This window comes from Neolamprologus brichardi, chromosome 13 (assembly GCF_056152115.1).
Source record: "Neolamprologus brichardi isolate AB-2024 chromosome 13, ASM5615211v1, whole genome shotgun sequence".
Classification (NCBI taxonomy): domain Eukaryota; kingdom Metazoa; phylum Chordata; class Actinopteri; order Cichliformes; family Cichlidae; genus Neolamprologus; species Neolamprologus brichardi.
Window position 1 is genome coordinate 18,371,601 of NC_142116.1, and position 18,989 is coordinate 18,390,589.

The 18,989-nt window shown below is 36.5% G+C and overlaps 1 protein-coding gene across 7 annotated transcripts in view; it reads left to right on the plus strand.

The window, feature by feature from the left end:
• The window catches only part of adgrb3 (adhesion G protein-coupled receptor B3), a 113,527-nt gene that overhangs the window by 29,942 nt on the left and 64,596 nt on the right, over window positions 1-18,989 (plus strand). For 5 of the 7 annotated variants that reach the window (XM_006800760.3, XM_006800761.3, XM_006800757.3 and 2 more), the window contains exon 3: window positions 18,811-18,921. The exons of the other annotated variants lie outside the window; for them this stretch is intronic. In XM_006800760.3, the coding sequence (XP_006800823.1) occupies window positions 18,811-18,921 (111 nt within the window). The remainder of the gene's footprint in view (window positions 1-18,810; window positions 18,922-18,989) is intronic. 7 annotated transcript variants of the gene reach the window in all.

The window sequence follows — 18,989 nt, forward strand, 5'->3', positions numbered from 1 at the left end:
ATAAAGTGTGTTTTTTAATCAATAAAACTGTTTTTTTAATATCTTGCTGCATTTTGTATAAGTTCATACTCAAGTTTAAATAAACAAAAACACTAATACTATTCTGTTATACCTGTATGCAAAAAATACACTGCACCCAAAATATTTCATAGTTTAGCAACACTGATCAATTTAATAAACTTAAACCTACTCCATCCTTCCTATTCTGGTATTTTAAAGAGTACTTAGCAGAAATATTAAGCAACCTAACTAATAGGGTTGCAAACTCCCAGCAAAAAAAAAAACAGGGAACCACCCCCCCACCGTAATCAACTTTAATTTGATGCAGTGTGAAAGAAATGCACAGAAATAAATTATTTTTCACGAATAATTAAATAGGTTTAACATCTTTCTTCAACAGAACTGTTGACTGCACAGATGGTATCTTCCCAAAGGAAAAAGTACTATAGCTTACTAGGGTATATTAGACTTAATAGTTACTATATACAGTAATGGACTTCTATACATTTTATATCAGATTAAAACTTTGGGTGTAAGATTCAGATAATTATTTATTAAAAGCTAGACATTTTAAATGAGAATAAGAAAGAAAAGTATGTCTTTGTGCCCCCATTTTCCCTGTTAATGCCTTATTGGCCCCCCTGGCTAAACTTTGCTAGATCCGCCCCTGCACAGTTACCAGCCGTCAGCTACATAGATCCTGGTGTAGAAAGTAATATTAAATAAATTCTAACAACAGCTTATCAAGCTTAAACGTGCTGCTGTTGTTCAGCCGCTGGTTTCCTCTTTCTGGTGCAAAGTGGGCCAAAAACAAACAAGAGAGACAGACTTGTGACAGAAAAGCTGATCAGCTGATCAGTGATCAGTTTCTCGATTGAAGTAGCAGCAGGAGAGGGAGGGGGAGAGAGAGGCAGTCGCTCCATATATCGGTTGTTAAGCTTAAGGTGGGAATGCTTTACAAACATTCAGAGATGAACTTACACACTTGCTTTACTTCTCTCTGGGATAACTTTCCCATGAAATGCCAGACTGGTAGCATGCTACAAATACACACTGCTGCTCTATCACGTGAGCACACTGCTCCAACGTGCTACGGTTATGAGCCGAGTTACGCCATGTCGCAAGTTTTGTGCTTTTTTGATATTTAATGGATCGGATTACATTATTTATTTCTCTCTATTATCCAGTCCAGTAATTTATGTCAGTATCGGACCGATACCAATGCGTAATATGGGATCGGTCCATCTCTAAAAAAAAATAATACATCAAATCAGTAAAAACACCACCTGTTTCCTTTCTCCTAGAAACAGTTATGCACAGCTTTCTTCTTCTCACTGACAATCATTATTTATTATTCCGGCTGCATGTGTGGGGTCACACATTCAGAATTAATTTGGCACCAATTAGGTGCCTCCCCAGTGGTATATCATGTCACCCAAAAATGTATGTCATAATTCATATTTGATTACTGTTTATACACATTTTAACCACTGAATGCAGCAGTAAAAACTACCAGCTTTATTTACAAGCTAATTCGTGGGTTAATGAATTCTTCCCCTAAGCAGCCCCTGAAGAAACTTGCTTTGTTTAATAAATGCACTAATAAAATATATTTAATAATAACTTTAATAGGCACTGTAGGCTCCCATTACACTTATTTGTCATCAGGTTTACGACAATAAAGTTAAAGTTAAACTGTTTATTAAAACCGCATTAGGTGGTATTTTTGCAGCTAAAGAAGTCAGCAATATTAGTTTAATAGAAAGCTGTGTGCTGCATCAGCATGAGTGGATATAAGGGTAAGTTGTCCCTCAACAGATACACTTTACAGATACGATGGTGTATACTGCATTATAAAATAATAGCTGCACTGGGTTGAGTTTATGGAGGTCTATGGAGGCAACAATATTATATTTAAACCTTTACTTGAAAGGGTCGGGCGTTACCCAGATCTCACGCAAGAGGAGAAAATGAGAAAACAAAAAAAGAGAAGTGAGGGATTGAAGCTGTAGTCATGAAAGGCTGTGTATCCTGCTCTTCTGAGATTCCCCTTGGAAGTTACTTTGGCTGTGTGAGTCTCATGGTTAAAACACAAAAAGTTAAAGCGGATGTCTCTAACGTGCGGTACAAATGTGGCTTTAACAAAGCAAAAGAGCCCTTTCAGCTAATTGTAACTTGATCACGGGGGAGGTCACTCGATGCATGCTGCCAAGCCGTGGTTGACCGAGGCATTAAAAGAAGGAGAAACAGGAGCAGCTCATTTGTAATGAATTATTAAAGATGTCATATAATGAATCCTGTCTCTGTGGGGTGCCTGGAGACACCGGAATTGCTGATTGCTCTAACTTCAAATGAATGTATTGCATTTTGCATTAACTTATAAATATAGTCATAGAGAAAGTGTCTGGGCTCATTAGTTTGAGTTATTTACATGTCACTATGTATTAGATGAAAAGCTACATATATTTTGCAACTTTACAAATAATTATGCTCAACACACAGAATGAAGCAGTATTAGCCGTTCTCCAAATACCAGTATTTGGTTTAAATATTTGTAGTTCCATCAGCAGTATACACAATGCCAAATCTGTAATCACAATAAAAGGTGTTTGCCACTATTTCTATGGACAGAATTAACACACAAAAAAGAAAAGCAGTGTCATTAAAGTAACCTTGATTTATCAATAGTATTGCTGGGTTGCATCCCAATTATAATGCTCTATGCTTGCCTGATGCCCTTGAAGAATAGCTGTCTTTAATGTTCTTTGAGTATTAAAGATTGACTTATGAGGAAATACATTTACTGTCCCTATTTATGTGCATACCAGCCATTATAGATTACTGGTACTGATGCTTTGGAACAGCTGATCTTGTCATGAAAAAGAGCTATGCAAATGTGGACAGTGAAACCTGGGAGAAACCTCAACAAGCAATAAAAGTTTGCTTTGAAAGAAGAGAGACAAATCAATAATGTTATGTAAGCAGACCTTTGATTAATTTGAATTGGTCTGCATTATGTAATTTACACAGTCTGGTATAACAGCATGGTATGGGTGAAGTGTTACCAAATGGTATCAAGTTATGTGTTCTCTTATGAGAGCAGAAATAGAAGCTCAACATATGTAATAGCATTCTGGGTACGTGCTATCAGAAGTAAAGCAAATGACTGTTACAGAACCAGCTATGGATATGTGCGTGAAACTGTCACTGGTGCCCCTCGGCTACAATTCATATCTAAAAGGAGGTACATCTGTCAAAGACCAAATTAGGAAATATCTTGAATGATTATATATGTTGTGGTGGGTAGCTGGTTGGATGTGACTGGGACTCATGAGCTGGTCTTCAAATAAGGACCGGAGAACAGGAGCTGTGTGGGAGCTGTTGGAATAGTTCTACCAAGCAATGGATAGAAAAGCCAATGAGAAAGACTACCAAGACGTTTTATTTTAGGTTAGGCTAAAGTCCTTACTGTCTTGATTTTGATTTGCATAAACAAGACACTTTGTGCAAACTACAGAAATACCAAACCGATTCCAAAAAAGTTGGGATGCTGTGTAGGGTGAAGCAGAATGCAATGATTTCCAAATCTCATAAACCCATAGTTTAATCACAATAGAGCATATAAATCAAATCACATGTTTAAACTGAAAAAAAATGTACCATTTTCAGAAAAATATACGATCATTTTGAATCTGATGTCAGCAACACATCTTGAAAGGTAAGACATGTTTACAACTGTGCAGCATTTCCTCTTCTTGTATAAACATCTGGGAATTGAAGAGGCCAGTTGTTGGACTTGGCTGTGGAATGTTGTCCAATTCTTGTCTGATATAGGATTGTAGCTGCTCAGCAACCCTGGGTCTTGTTGTATATTTTGTTTAATGATGTGTCAAATGTTGTAAAAGGTCGGAAATGCAGGCAGGCCAGTTCAGCACCCTGACTCTTCTACTAAAAGGCCATGCTGTAGTAATAAATTAGATGCAGTATGTAGTTTAGCATAATCTTGCTGAAATATGCCAGTTCTTTTTGGATTGAAGAACCTGGTACCTTTCAGCACTGATGGTGCCTTTTCACATGTGCAAGCTGCCAATTCCATAGGCAATAATGCATTCCCATACCATCAGAGATCCAGGCTTTTGAATTGAGTGCTCATAAAAAGCCAGGTGGTTCCTCTCATTTTTGGTCGACAGTGTTCATATTTTTCAAAATGAATTTGAAATTTCAATTTGTCTGGCCACAAAACAATTTCCCACTTTGCCACAGTACATTTTAAATTAGGCTAACAGCAGCATCATATGGCTTCTTCTTTGCCTGATTGAGTTTTAACCTGCATCTGACAATGGAACTGTGAATTGTGTTTATAGACAATCATTTGTCTGAAAGGGTTCCTCAGCCCATTCAATGATTTCCATGATAGACATCATGTCTGTTTTAAATGCAGTGAGCCTCAGCCACCCTGAGGACCTGGACTCTGGTAACCCTGTAAAGCTGCTAATATCGATTTTCAACCTTGTCCTTTGCGCACAGAGATTTCTCCAGATTTTCAGAATTTTTTGATGACATTATATATTGTAGACAATGAGATATTTTGTCTTCATAATATTATGTTTAAGAACATTATTCCGAATCATTCGACAACATTTGTAGACTTGGTGAATCTCTGGCCATCTATACCTCTGAGAAACTCTTCCTCTGTATAATGCTCTTTTTTTAATTTCTAATTTTTATATATATACAGTCATGTTACTGATCTATTGCATTAGTTTATAAAAGTCCCTCCAGCTGTTCCTTTGTAGTACCACTTAGTTTCCCAGCCTTTTGTTCCACAATGCGTAAACTTTTGAATGTGTTGCTGCCATCAAATTCAAAATTAGCTCATATTCTATTTAAAATGATCGATTTTCTCATGTATACTGTGAATGAAAAAACTGGCGTATAAGATTTGTAAATTAAGTTTTTTTTACATTACTTAATTTTTATGTAGAATTCTCAAGGAGTGTTAAATGTTAACAAAATAATCACGATGTTTTGGTAAAAATGGTTACTTGACATTAGTGCCAAATAATACCATCAGCAGATACTGCTTTAGCCAAGAATATAAACATGGGCACTAATAATTATAAGTAATAATTATAAGATAAGTATGCTAATCTTTGCCTCTTTATCCAACTACCTGAACAAATCCCTAGAATTCCTGACATCTGTGAAGCTGTAACAAATAAATGTGCCAAAATCCCAACTTGATTGATCAGGTAATAAAATAACGTTTAAGAGATAAAGATTTATTTTCTTGATAATGACCCGGTAATGCCATAATTCTAGGGATCCTGCCATTTCATGGTAAATACGCATAAAGTGTTCACAAAAAAGTAATCTAAGAGCTGTTTTATTTCATTCATTATAATTATTTACTCATATCTTAATCAAATTTTCTGCCCAGTGGTTGGAAACTGGTTCTTGAGAGCCAGGAAAGTAAAAAGACAGAAAATGGCCTCAAGCGTGTGTGACTGGATGATAAAAGAAGAAAACTGAAAAAAAAGAATAGTAGTTGTAGTTGACGAACGCTTGATGACAAGCTCGCCTAAATCTATAGCATATCCCCACAGAATGATGACAAGCAGAGTGAAACCTATGTAAATTTAAGTCATAAAATAGCATTTTTTACATCTACAGATCAGATTTTTATTCACCCATTTATATGTTTAGGTACTTTATTAATACACAAACATACTACCGATGAACTCGCTCTCCATTTTAACATTTCAAGTCATTTTCTTTTTTTTCTTTTTTTTTTTTTGAAAGTAAAGTATTAGAATAAGTAATGCCAAATTATTAGTTTTTGTATCTAAACTGCTGTAAAGTTAGAATTCAGAGTTCCTATTTATACACACAGCAAACAGTTAAACTGTATGAAGTTATATACTAATGCAGTAGGGAAATTTGTTTACTGTGGGGAATATGGTATTGATTAGAATTATTAAACACAACCAAAAAATATATATATACATAAAAAATTATATATAGAAATGCTTGCTTGATTATGAGGAACTGTAGCAATAATGAATATTATAAAGATAATCAGTTAAACCACAATTGAAGAAAGTAAAGTTACTTAATAAAAAGTAAATTTAAGTAACTAAAGGCAATATTTAAAAGGAAATTTAATTTAAATTAATATAACTTAGAGAATAAAACACAGGTACCATCTTTAGATACATAGAACACTTACTGCTAATGCTACGACAAACAAAGACACAACAATAACACAACAACTTAGACACTATTGACACAAACACAAAATAAACAAAATAGTGGATAAATGAATGACTGTAAAAGCAGAACTTAGAGAGAAAATGTGCAACTTTTGAGTAAATGTTGTGATGCATTAATTGTTCCCTCGAAACACCTGATAAATTGAGTGGTGTTTAAAATTGTGAGGTAATGAGGTAATAGTAAGTTCAGTATTTTACTGAGTACAGATTGTTCATACCATTGGGATTAGTATATCTTTAAGAAATATGAGGAAAATACTACATAAGAAAGATTATTAACCATTAAATTTTGTCAGACAAGAAAACATATTTCTTACTAGGAATGTTCATGGGGACTAATTTGGTAGTCATTTAAATAACAGAAAATCTAGTTTAGACCAGATTAGACTAGACTAGACTAGGGTTAAACTAGTCTAAAAGACAGAAAAAGATTTAAAACTGATCTCAATTTAAATCAACAAATTTAAAGATTACGCAGACCAGTATTGTGTTGATATATTAGGAGCTATATGGAACTGTATAACATTGCAAACACAAACAACGTCTGATTAGTTTAGAGAGTCTTGTTAAACTTAACAGTGCTAACAGTAGTAACCTACATACATGCTAACACTTTTTATGTTACCATCTTTGTGACATCTTTGAACCAGTAATCACTGTTACATATTAATAAAATAAGAATAATACATTTAACTAACTAGTATTTCTGGTGCTAACTAGCAAGTGCAGTAATATCTTATTGACTATTTGCACACATACCTATTTCTAACATACTAAAACCTCCAGTTATGGCAAAACAAGCAATTTGAAAAATAAAAAAATATAATTTCAGAATGCATAGGATTTTTTTATCTCCTTTTTTTAAATGACGGTGATACAGAGACACTTCGATACTTTTAAAATACCATATACTTTTTTTTTTAAATTCACTCTTTATAATTAAATTAAAGTTTGTAATTCAAGAAAATCTTATTTTTGTTCTTTGTTGCTCTTTGGTAAAACAGCTTAGCACATGGCTGTTAACTCAATTACTATTCCAGAGAATGGCCTTTTTCTGACTTTGGAAGATTTAGCTGTTACCTGGAAGGGAGGTCTGTGCTGACAGGTTTAAAATGAGGTGAAAAGGTGCTTTCATGCATTATGATCCATATGCTTATCCATGTGTTGGGAACAGAAAATCTATATGACTCTTGTGAGTCATGTAGAGTGTATTAATACATTTCTGCATCTCTAAAACATAAATGAACAGAAATGTTATACAGTCTACTTTTATTCCATCCTTTGCATCTTAAATGCATCCTTCTATGTAACCATGTCTTTCTATATAAATTTTGCATATATTTAAAAACAGTCTGTGCATATAATTTCATATAAATTACATCTGATACATCTTGGTTTAATCCTGCTGTACTATGCCTGCATAGTTTTCTGCTGTAGTACATGGTACAGTATGCCCTCTGATTACCCTTTTTTTTAATATCATTTTATGTCCAGGGAGATTCAATTACTGGCTGAATATTGTTGATTTATGTGACCATTCAGCACTGCCTGGATTTAAAATCAGGAGGAAATACAGAAAATATGCATTCATCAGTGACACTAAATACCATAATGAGGTGAAAGGATAGTCAGGAATAAAATGGTTCCCTCAATATTGCGCACTATCCTTTTCTAACTATCTAACTCTGTGTTTTGGGGGAAAATGTAGTTATCGATGCCCTTGAACTTCTGCTTAGTTTAATAAATTCTAATTAGATTAGAACCAGGGAGTGCATGAAAAGGCAGCGTCTTTTTCTTTGTTGATTAGGGTGGAAAAAAATATATGCATATGGCTACATTTTGTGCACTGAGAAGTTCATTAAAACTGCTTTCACAGAAGAGCAAGAGAAGCGGAAGAAAATGTTTTTGTCATTCAGGCTCACATAGACATCCCGTTTTGTTTGTTGTGTGAGAAACACAAAATGAACAAGCGGTTGCCTTCGTTTGAGGGAAGCGGATTTCTTTTTATTGTGACAGCAGTGAATAAGCATTTTATCGATTATAAGTATTGATTAGCTAATGCATGTACTGCCACGTTTATCATGAGAATCTGTCAGAATATGAATCAAATTAAATGTAAACACTTGGAGGTAAAAAAAAATCCCAACAAACTGGGAGATATTATATGAACACTGACTGGGATGAATTATTTCCTGTAAATTAACTGCTCCTGGTACCATCAGTGAGTTGACAAAAGGATATGCTTTAAATCACCTTCAATTTTTAAGGCTTACTGCACTTTTACCTAGAGGCAGAAGACCTTAGAGCTTTGACTGCATATCAGACAGGTACATCGACAATAATGTGAACTGGCTGACAATAGGTCAGACAGGCTATTCAGCCAAAGCTATTGGGCGGCTTGGGTGTCATGAGCCTTTAAAACTCCACGTTTCTCTGCAGTGAGTGTGTCACCAGCTCCCTATTTCAGTGCTCTGCAGTGCACAGCTGAATGGACAGCAGCCATTGTGTGCCCAGATAATGCACTTCAATCATCCTTAATGTCATCATAGCCAAAAAGGCCCAGAAGCTCAGTTGAAGAGGCTTTATTTCCTTTCATATCCAAGACCAAAAAACAGGGGCTTTAATAACAAGATTAAGGACTGTGATTGTTTAGCGCTAATTATGCTGACCAGCTGTAGAAAACCCATGTTGTGTGTATAAAAAGGGAAATGTGCAAAAGTGTGACTGTTGCAGATACAACGTTGCTTGAAGCCTCCAGGAGAAAGGCAGTTAAGCAGTCCCGTTAAGGTAAAAGCTGATGTAACATAATTTGTTGTGTTCAACATTTTTTTTTACATAACACTTAATATTCTGGACATGGCAAGCTGCAGGGAAAGCTCGTGGTGTGGTAATCAATTCCATACAATGGCCAACGGTAAGATGTTAAATGGCTAATTGACCACAGTAATGGTGCATGTCTATGTGGTGGTGGACGATGGAGACGTGCACATTAAAAAACAATTAATTTCCAATACTAATGTCACTCTTGGCTGCCTCTGCTGCTGCATATAACAAGAAGCTGTCACTGAGAAGTCATTTCGTACTCCATCTAGGATTTGATCCAAGGAAGACAAAGTTAGAAGGTCTTTTTGGTGGGCCGAGGTACATTTTGTGTTTACTTTTATCGAGGTTACATGAGAATTTAGGCTTCTCTTTAGGTTAATGAGTTTATTTAGCACTTCTCTTTCTTTGTAAGAAATTAATGTCATGGTCTGGTCATGGACGGTTTACATTTTCTGCTTCTAGCCACTGAACCAAATTTCTTTTACTCGTGTTTACACTAAACTATTTCAAGCTTCAACCTTCAACTTTGTACTTTGCCAGCTCCACACAGCAACAAGACGTCATGTTAAAATTTTGTATAATTTTACCATCCATTCATCGAGACATGTCTGTGTTCAGCCATCACTGATAAATACTGCTTTTGGTTGTGAGGTGGGTTTTTTGTTTTTGGAAAATGTTTCATAGAGTTTTAATTCATGTCGGTTATTAGCACTCACTGCAATTATATTAAACTCCAAAATAATCACAAAAAGACAGTAACCTAATTTTCCCTTCAATCCACATGTAAGAGAAAAGCCTGATAATGCAGATATTGTTCTGAAAGCTGTGGGAGACTACAGAAACATCTTTGTTGGTGTCACATTTGTTGACAAGGTAAACAAAGCACCTTTTTTTTTCTACTGATGTAAAAAATTATTTTATCTAGAGTAGTGTGTGTTATCTCCTATTAGCACTAGCAATACAGCTGTTTGTACATAGACACACTGTGCTGTCTAGTTAAGAAGAAAGTCCAGAGAAGGAGAAATTTGCAAATGAACGGGAATTATCTTTCATTTGTTTACTGCCTGGTCTCTTATTATTTGTATGAGGTTTATTTCAGAAGCTTCTAGTGGATAATAATCCGGAACCTTCTTCAGGACCCCTCTGAAAACATCAGAAATTAATTATCCTGATATTTTTTTTTCTAATGTACTCTTCCTTTTCCAATTTCCCTCAAGTGTTTTGGCCTATTGAAATGACAATTATCTCTTAAAAAAACCCAGTCTAATTTCAGCAGCACTATTCAAAATAATTTAAAATCAAGCTATTTAGCTTCTCTTTGATCTTTTCTTTGATATGCAATCACAGGTTTCTGGATGCCAGCATTAAACCTGAAATATTTACCCAGCATCATTTAATCATTGTTGTTAAGACTTTTCATGGTTTTTGTGACAGAAAGTAGCAAATGTTACTTATTTAACTTTTCTTTTCTGTTACAAAAAAAAAAAAACTTACAGAGAAAGGCAAGAAAAGGCTTTACAGAAGCTAAAATAGGCCAAATTAAAACGTACCACACAGTAACTTTGTGTTTGTGAATATTATGGGTTTCCAGAGATCATCAAGTGGTTAAATCCCCTGACTCTTGAACTAAATGCTCCTCTTGTCCTGGGACTGAATCCCTACAGAGCTTCCTCTCCTATGTTTCCAATTCTCTGTCTCCCTAAACACTTTATTACAGCCTAAACAGAGAATACAGAAGGACTGCCACCCTTATTTTAAAGAGAAAACTGTACGGAGATGGTAGGAGTTCACCTTTTTCATTTCTCATAAGAAAGAAGAAATTTGCTTAATTCGTGGTTGTTAGTGATAAAGAATTCTGACAAAGAGTTTGTTTTATGTAGTTTGAGGGGTGTTATTTATCCATCTATTTAGAATAAATTCTTATTAATTGCCCATTTTAGTTTAACAAAAACACAAACATTGCTGTATTTTGTGCTAAAATATAGCAGGAGTGTCATATGAACTATAATAAAGCTGGAGCTGTTGGTTATATGGTCTTATTTGAAGAGTTGAATATGAAGAGCTACATTATAATGTCTCCATCCAACCTGTCGGGACAAACAAAAAGTGAAAAATAAAATTCCTCCTAAATGAATGAAGCCTAAATTTTGTATGTGCTTCATAATAAAATATAACTAGTTATTGCAGTCAGGTACAGGCACGCTTTGTTTCAAATCTTGTAATAACTGAGATTGTCTCGTGTTTCCAGACTTGGCATCAGAATCCATTAAATGAAAATCCAACTGCGCTGTTGTTATGCCCTGACTTGTCTGAGGACATTTCCGCATCGCTTCTACATCCCTTGTAATTATTTTGGAGAGCGTATTTGGTTTAACATGAGCTTAGCCAATGAGCCAAGACAGGGCATGTTGCAGGCATCTTCCTCATGACTAACTTGCATATGACACAATGTTCCCTGTGCTGATAGATGCAGGGTGGCAGTCTGAAGCAGTGGGTTTTACCACTGCAAAAGGATCCGATGTGATTGGTGCTGTGGAAAAGCTGACAGCATGAATTATGAAAGTCTCATTAGGGCCTGTTGGAAATGATTTATCTTGCCACGAAATATGGTCATCCGACCACATTTGCTTCCATGGTTACAGAGTTCATATTGTGTTTTGCTCATTTAATTTCTTAGGTGTATCATTTTCTGTTTATTAGTGAGGAATTTCCATGAACGGCGAACCATGACTCTATTAAATCGAAGGTCACTACTTGATATGCCAAGCAAAATGGCTCAGAAAAGGACAAGGTAGGCTCTTTGAAAATTGGCTGCAGTCACAAAGGTGCTAAAAAATGTGTCGTGTTTCTCACTTGACAGATGCATTGCTTGGCATGGTGGCGTTGAGCTTGGCAGTGTGTGTGACTGCCAGGTCATCTACTGTGGTTGTACGTTTCTAAACCGATGCCAGGAGTTGCTGCCATAGTTTTTCAATGTCCCTTAGGTGGTGAATTGTAGTAAAGCATATCTCGGTGAATAATTTTGTAAAATTTACAGCAGCATATTAAGATCTTACCCTGCTGCCAGAATAAATACATAAATACATCTCTTGTTTTGAGGTGACTGGCCAAAACAAGAGAATATTTCATGAAATGCTTGAGACTGGTGTCCCAGATTTGAAAGCCATCAGTATTTCTATACAATTCATATAACCTGACTTCCCTTTCTGAAATGGTTTCATTAGTAATCAGCTTCCATCCTTGTTTCTGTCAGTGCACAGTAGTCCTTTCAGTTGTGTCCCTGCAGCAGCCCCACTTTTAGTCATGGCTAGTTCAACAGTGTCGCTTTTTGAAAAGGCTGGTGATTTTGCAAGTTATAAGCTGCAATCTTGGCATTGCTTTCACTTTAAAATGCTCCATAGGCGGATCTATTTTCTGATAGCACCATGCAGCTGAACTGAAAGCACGACATATGCAGTTACCCACACTGTCAAGCACTGGTGCATCTTTGCAAAAAAGATAACTTTAAAATGCATGTCTATATTTTATCTTGTTTCCTTTCCCCCCTCTTAAGAGAACCAACGTGCAGTCTACTTGCCAGAGGTTGATTTGCAAGCATTAGTTAACAACCACAATAATGCAGACGGTGCTTTTTGCCTCATTCTTTTAATATAACTCAGCATTTGGACTGTGGAGTCAGCATATAAACTGTGTGGCTTTTGACGATATACATGTTTGGATCAGTTGAAATAATATAACAACAGAATGCTGATGCCCGTTCCCTGAAGTGTATGGAAAAAGAGGAGGAATGATCTGCTCACGGCACCCAGCAACAGGGCTTCTTGATGCAGTGCTTTGATAACGTCAGAGCTCCATCTAGGTTGCTTTGTGAGGTACTGCTCAATAACCTTGTGATTTAACATTGTGCTGTAAATTATCAATGCAATTTCCACTCATTTGCCTACACATCAGCGATGCAAAATATATCCTCGCTGCTAAGAACAGCCTGCATTCTGAGTGCTTGTCTCACCATACTTGCTCCATTTTTAGGCGACTTCACATGACTTTTCAATGAGGTGCAGTGGCAGTTGCACAGAATTCTAATTTGGCTTCAATCTAAGTCATTAGGAGAGTCAACAGGAAGCAAACAGATGGCAGAAGGAATATGATGGATAATTGTGTGTCTCAGAGGACAATTCGTAATTTGTATCTGATTCCGTGCAACCCCCTCATTTTCTTAATGAAGGACTAATTGAGTTTTTTACATTGGCTCAACCATATGGTCCCACCAATAGTGAAGGGTTTCTATAATGGTGGTAAAGAGATATCTTGAGGACAACGGAATAAATTTTAAAGACTGTTTCCGGACATGAGTCAGTTTGGACATGGGAGTCTATTCATGAGCTAAAATATGATGCATCTTCATTACATCATAATCATTGTTATGAGTCATCATCAGTTATCATCACATGTGTTTACTTTTGGACCCTGAAAAGTAGTCTTTCACTGATACTCAGAGAACAAAATGTACTGTCCTGTTTGAGTAAAAATAAAACGTGGTAGTCGAATCTGTACTCTGAATAAATGTATATTTGATGTTTTTATATCATGTTTTTCTTATGTGCTCCACTGTTACACATTATGACTGACTTTCTTGGACTTTTTTGTTGTTTTGTTTGTTTATTAGAACGTTTCTTTCTTTCTTTACTGCAGTACACTCATTGTTAATTAAAGTTATGTTCCTTTTTTGTACAGAACAATCCATAATCCATCAGAAAAGCCTGTGATCATTTTTCTGCATTGATGTTTATGTTTGAATAACAAAGCAGCGAACGGGGCCTTTAGCACAAATAAGACTTTGTTCAGCTATTAATTACAACACAGCTTTTTTAGCACATTTTCATTCTTACTTTTTTTTAAGACAAAAGTCTAGGTTTTTAGGATCTTTAAATATATTTCCATTGTAATTCATGACTTGAACAAAAGTCCTAAATATCTAAAAATGTACCTACTACCCAGAAATATGACTACATTTGACCAAAATTTGTCAGCCTCAGTAGCATAGCTGTTGAGTAATGGATCAAAGTAAAGCCTGAGCTTGGGAGGTATTTCTCTTCCTAGTCTGTGTGGACCGTTGTCTCTATTTTTTGAGAAATTACACTTTTCAAAGTGCAGCTGTAATGAAGTGCTTCTCATTAAAAGCTACGTTTGTGACAGTCAGTCAGTCAGGCAGGAATGCATGGAGGGCAGTAAGTGAGGTACCCCTGATAGAAGCTACTCATAGCGACTTTGGGGTAAAGGCTCATTTCATGCAAGGTTAGACACATCCGTCATTGGACATGGGTCTGGCTTTTACTACCTTTCAATGAAATTACACATGGAATGTGTCCACATATTGAAGATGGACCTGGAAACGGAGTGTCTACCACTGGACTCTGTGGCTGCCGTGATCACTTTCAGTGTTAAAAATCCACCGTAGGCAGCGAATCAAAGCCGAATGTTGACAAAGGTCATGGATCCAGGGAACTTGTGCTCTCTTTGATAGTGTGCAAAGTCTTTGTTTGTAATGTGTTTTTGATGCAGTCAGTAGTCACACATTAATTAAATCAAGCATGAATATCTTTGTAAATATGGCCACTAATTAAGCTTTAAGCCCCAAAAATCAGGCTCACATAAATAGTTTGCTCTGGGTTTAAAATATAAAAACACCAGGCTATTCTTCTGGTGTAAGCATCATATGTAATAATCTGCAGAGGTTACAGTCCTGTGGTGACAAGGTCGGTGCTTCCATGTCCATAATCTGAGCAGACATTTTGTAACATTTTGACCAAATACATATTTCTCATTATTGTTTTGGCTGCTCCACGGTTGTCGTGGCTGGTTCTGCATGCAGTACTGGCTTTTCTAACAGATGCACCTCTGGAAATCTAACTGGAACAAAGGCGCTATTTTTCCTTTCCATTCCAGAGTGGCCACACATATCTCACAGTAAGATCAACTTGAGACTAGCCACTCAATCATTTCAGCTCCTTAAAGTTGAGAGGAAGGTACTTTTGCTCAAAAAAGCCTAATCTGATTCTCAACCTCTTTATTACTCACCTGATTTGTTGATAATCCCAGACGGGCAAGCGAAATGGCTGCCATTATAAACTGATGACACAGCATGGTAATAGAATTTGCTTGCACCTTTTTAAAGGATCCATTTTATTTATTTATTTTTTTTGCATCACTGAATGGAATGCTAATTCTGCTTCTTCAGTTAGCAAATTAGGAGCTTTTAAAAATGTAAAACGCAAGAAGAGTGTGTGCATTAATTTGTATGAGGTTTTGTGTATGGATTTGGTAAGAACTGTTGATAGATAGATAGCATTCCTTCAGTTATCAGTACTTTTATGCATTAACTATAAACCAAACATATTTTTAAAAAGTAGTTAACTTGTACATTTGCCATGGCCCTGGCCCCATGTTAAAATGTTGTAGACAGAAAAAAGTAAAATGTGGTTATTACTGATTTATTCACCAAGGACTTTGAAGCAAATGGACTGCCTTTTAAGCCAAAGGAATTCCTCCACAAAAAATGTTGCCTATTTCTGGAAAGCAATCCCAGTATTTCTCATTCTGAAATTAGGCTAATAGGCACCAAAGTAGTTGTATTGAGCTTCTTGTCCAAAAATTGCGTGCTTTGCCAGTGAAGCATTACATCGAGGTTATGTGCAAGAAAAACTGAGTGAACGAATCAGTCACTGCAGGGTAGCAAAGAAGGGTAACAGTGATGGATTTCTCTAAATGGCATTGTCTTTCCTTTGTTGCAGAAGCATGATGGATATCAACAATAAGTATGCTCTTTAGTCCTGACTGAGAGAGAGACATCTCATAAATCTTAAACTTAATTTGCTTTCAAGCACACATTTTAAAAGTTCTAAATACTGGACCAAACTTCAAAATAATTCTGTCTAAAACGGAAGAAATGTTTTCAAGTAATGACATGCTAAGTACATCAACTGCGCTCTCTGCCTTGTAACGCAGTGAAGACACATTGTTTTGGGGTGTCTTTGACAAATGACAACAGCCTATCCCTCCAGTTATTAAAAATCTGGTTTCTCTCTCATATTTATCCTTACATGGCTACAGGCTTGAATACAATCCCAAGTAGTTCAATTATACCTTATTTCCCTGTACTTTTCTGGTGTCGTGTTTTGACATCTTGCTTCTTTTTTTTAATATAAATTCTACCTCAGGCTGTCTAAACACAACATTAGGATTAACATCTTGGCTTTGTGGCATCAAAAGAGGCTCCAATCTCACGGACTTAAAACTGAGATGTCTTCTGCGCTAAATCAGCCAGCGCTAATTTGTGTACCAACAGGTTGAGCCTTTTTAATAGCTGCCTGTCCAGACTGATTTAGAAATAATCACTCAAATATCAGCCACAAAATGATGAATCTGTGACTTCGAAGAAAGACTTGTATTTAAAAATGTGTTAAAAATGTGTGTGTGTGTGTACTTGCGCTGTAATAATTGCCATCCAAATATCTTACTGACACCACTCTTAATGACATGCTGCAGCGCCTTTGTTGCACTGTTGATCATCAGCTGCTGATTAGGTGTGACTGGCTGCAAGGCTAATATCACCGCTGAGCCGATCAATGTTTCGCAAAGGCACATAATCAACACCATGAAAAAGTATGATAATCATCGATGATTCATGAAGCCAGCGATGTTGATTGGTATCTAAAAATGACAATACAGATTGTCACAGCCCCTGACACCATATGTCCTTTTTGATACCTGAACTGACACCAAGGTCATTATGCTTTGCACCTTTTTTTTTTTAATCATTGCTTGCACTGAATGCCACTGAAATGGATACTCATTCAAAAAGACACATCACTTTAAGGGCACTCAGCTAGCCCCACTGAGCCAAGCGGCAAGCGAGTTTTACTGTATGCCGTCGTGTAGCTTTTAGTGTTTTCTTCCATTTGTATGAAATAATTAAAAAGCAGCGCGCGCTGTTATTTTTAAAATTTTCCCACAAAGAAGCAGGCATTCAGACTGACTAAATCAGACAGGCCTTTTATTCTGCCAAATGAGGAATTAGTTTATGATTCAAGACACCACAGGGTAGAGCATGAAACACTGTAAGGCAATAACATGTCAGAGTATCTGCAGCAGTTAGCCTTACACGGCTGAACGTTAGATGAACTGCCTGCTGTTTGTCCAATCATCAGTGTACCTGCTCATTCTTTGTACGACAAAGAGTTCACACTGTGCTTTCTACCTAATTTCAGCAAAACAGATGTGGACATGATCAAATCAGACTGAAAGACCTTTGAACAAGCTTCTAAAGCGTGTTACTTTGTGCAGTCACGGTCCTGAAGATCCCAATCAGCATCAAAAGGCTGCGATGTTTGTTTCTACCTGGCGGCTTTCCCTCCTTTCATTGTACCCTCTTAATATTCGAATTTTTTATGCGAGCACAAACACAGTTTCCTTGATGCTATACTGGGTAGTGATGTTGTTTGAATCTAGCTGCCCTGATTTCTTTATTTATTTTTCTTAATCCAATCACGGAACATGTTTGTTGATGTGATTTGGTTAATGCCAACAGTCTGATGCGCGGATTAGACAACTGTCTTTTCTGTACTCAAGTGATTTACCGTATAATTAGTCATAACATTTCTAACTTTCTGTGTAACGTGATCAGATCAGATGACAGATTTCTCCCTCTGTGGCTCACTTTGAGGGAGGTCAGTCTTTCGAGGCTTTCGGCTTGGTGCTGGGATTTAGGAAAACGAGGCTACAAACTCTATTAGGAGAGATCATTTAAGCACTCCTATCAATGGCTGATGCATTGTATTGTCTAATGTACTAACATAAGTTATGTGTAAATCTGTTGTTAATGCATCACCTGCATTGCCTATTTGCGAATGATAAAATCACCTCATTAGGCTCACACTGCCATAAGTAATGCTAGATTTTAATTAAAAACAAGAGTTCAAAAACAATTTGCATGAGCTATTTACAGTATGATACATCTGCCTAAAAGAGCTGATGCTAATTCCTTTCTAATTGCAATATTTCTAGCATCACTTTTCTCGGTGTCGCTTGAAAACACTGTACTCATTGTCTCTTTGTTCCTTTATGGGAAGCAAAGAGGGCATGCATTGTAATGAATACAGCTCAGAATACATTTGTCTAAGCCTCTCAGTCTCCTGGACTTGCCCATCCAAAAAGAAATCACACAAAGATGACAAAGTGTTGAGGAAACCGTGGATCAATAGCATGTTATGTCCATGACCCCCCCTCCTCTGTGGCTTTCTGATGGCTTACACATTTTTACTTTCATTTATTTTTCTTTTCTTTTTTGGGTGTGCAGGAGGGTGGGAGGGAGGGCGGGAGGGAGGGAACTGGTCTAACGAAGTGTTAGTCTTTAAAAACAAACAAACAAACAACAACAAGAAAAAAAAACCAATGTGAGTTTATCTGCATGTTTGCTATGTGTCTACGCTGTGCTTTCAAGCTCAATTAATACTTCCAACTCACCCGTATAAATTCGTTGCATTGTTCTATGCCATAGAGAAAAGGACAAATTAAATACAACCTTGTGTGGTCTTTGTTTCTAGCCATGTACTGCAGTTGCTTCAAACATCCTGAAAACAGTATGTAATAAGCTTTTTGTTCTCAGAACATCATGTTTAAGCCTAGCTTTCATATGAACCTCTATTCTGTCCCATAGAATATGGAATGATCGGAGAGCATACAGTAAAAAGTCAGCGGCCAAGATCAGTTCATGACACAAAGGCCCTGCAGGAGCAAGCTGAATCTGCTAAATTTATGGCACAAACTGGTAATACAATAGTTATGTTTCTTGACTTTATTTTGTTAACTAAACTTAATTTCATCATGCATGCTCTC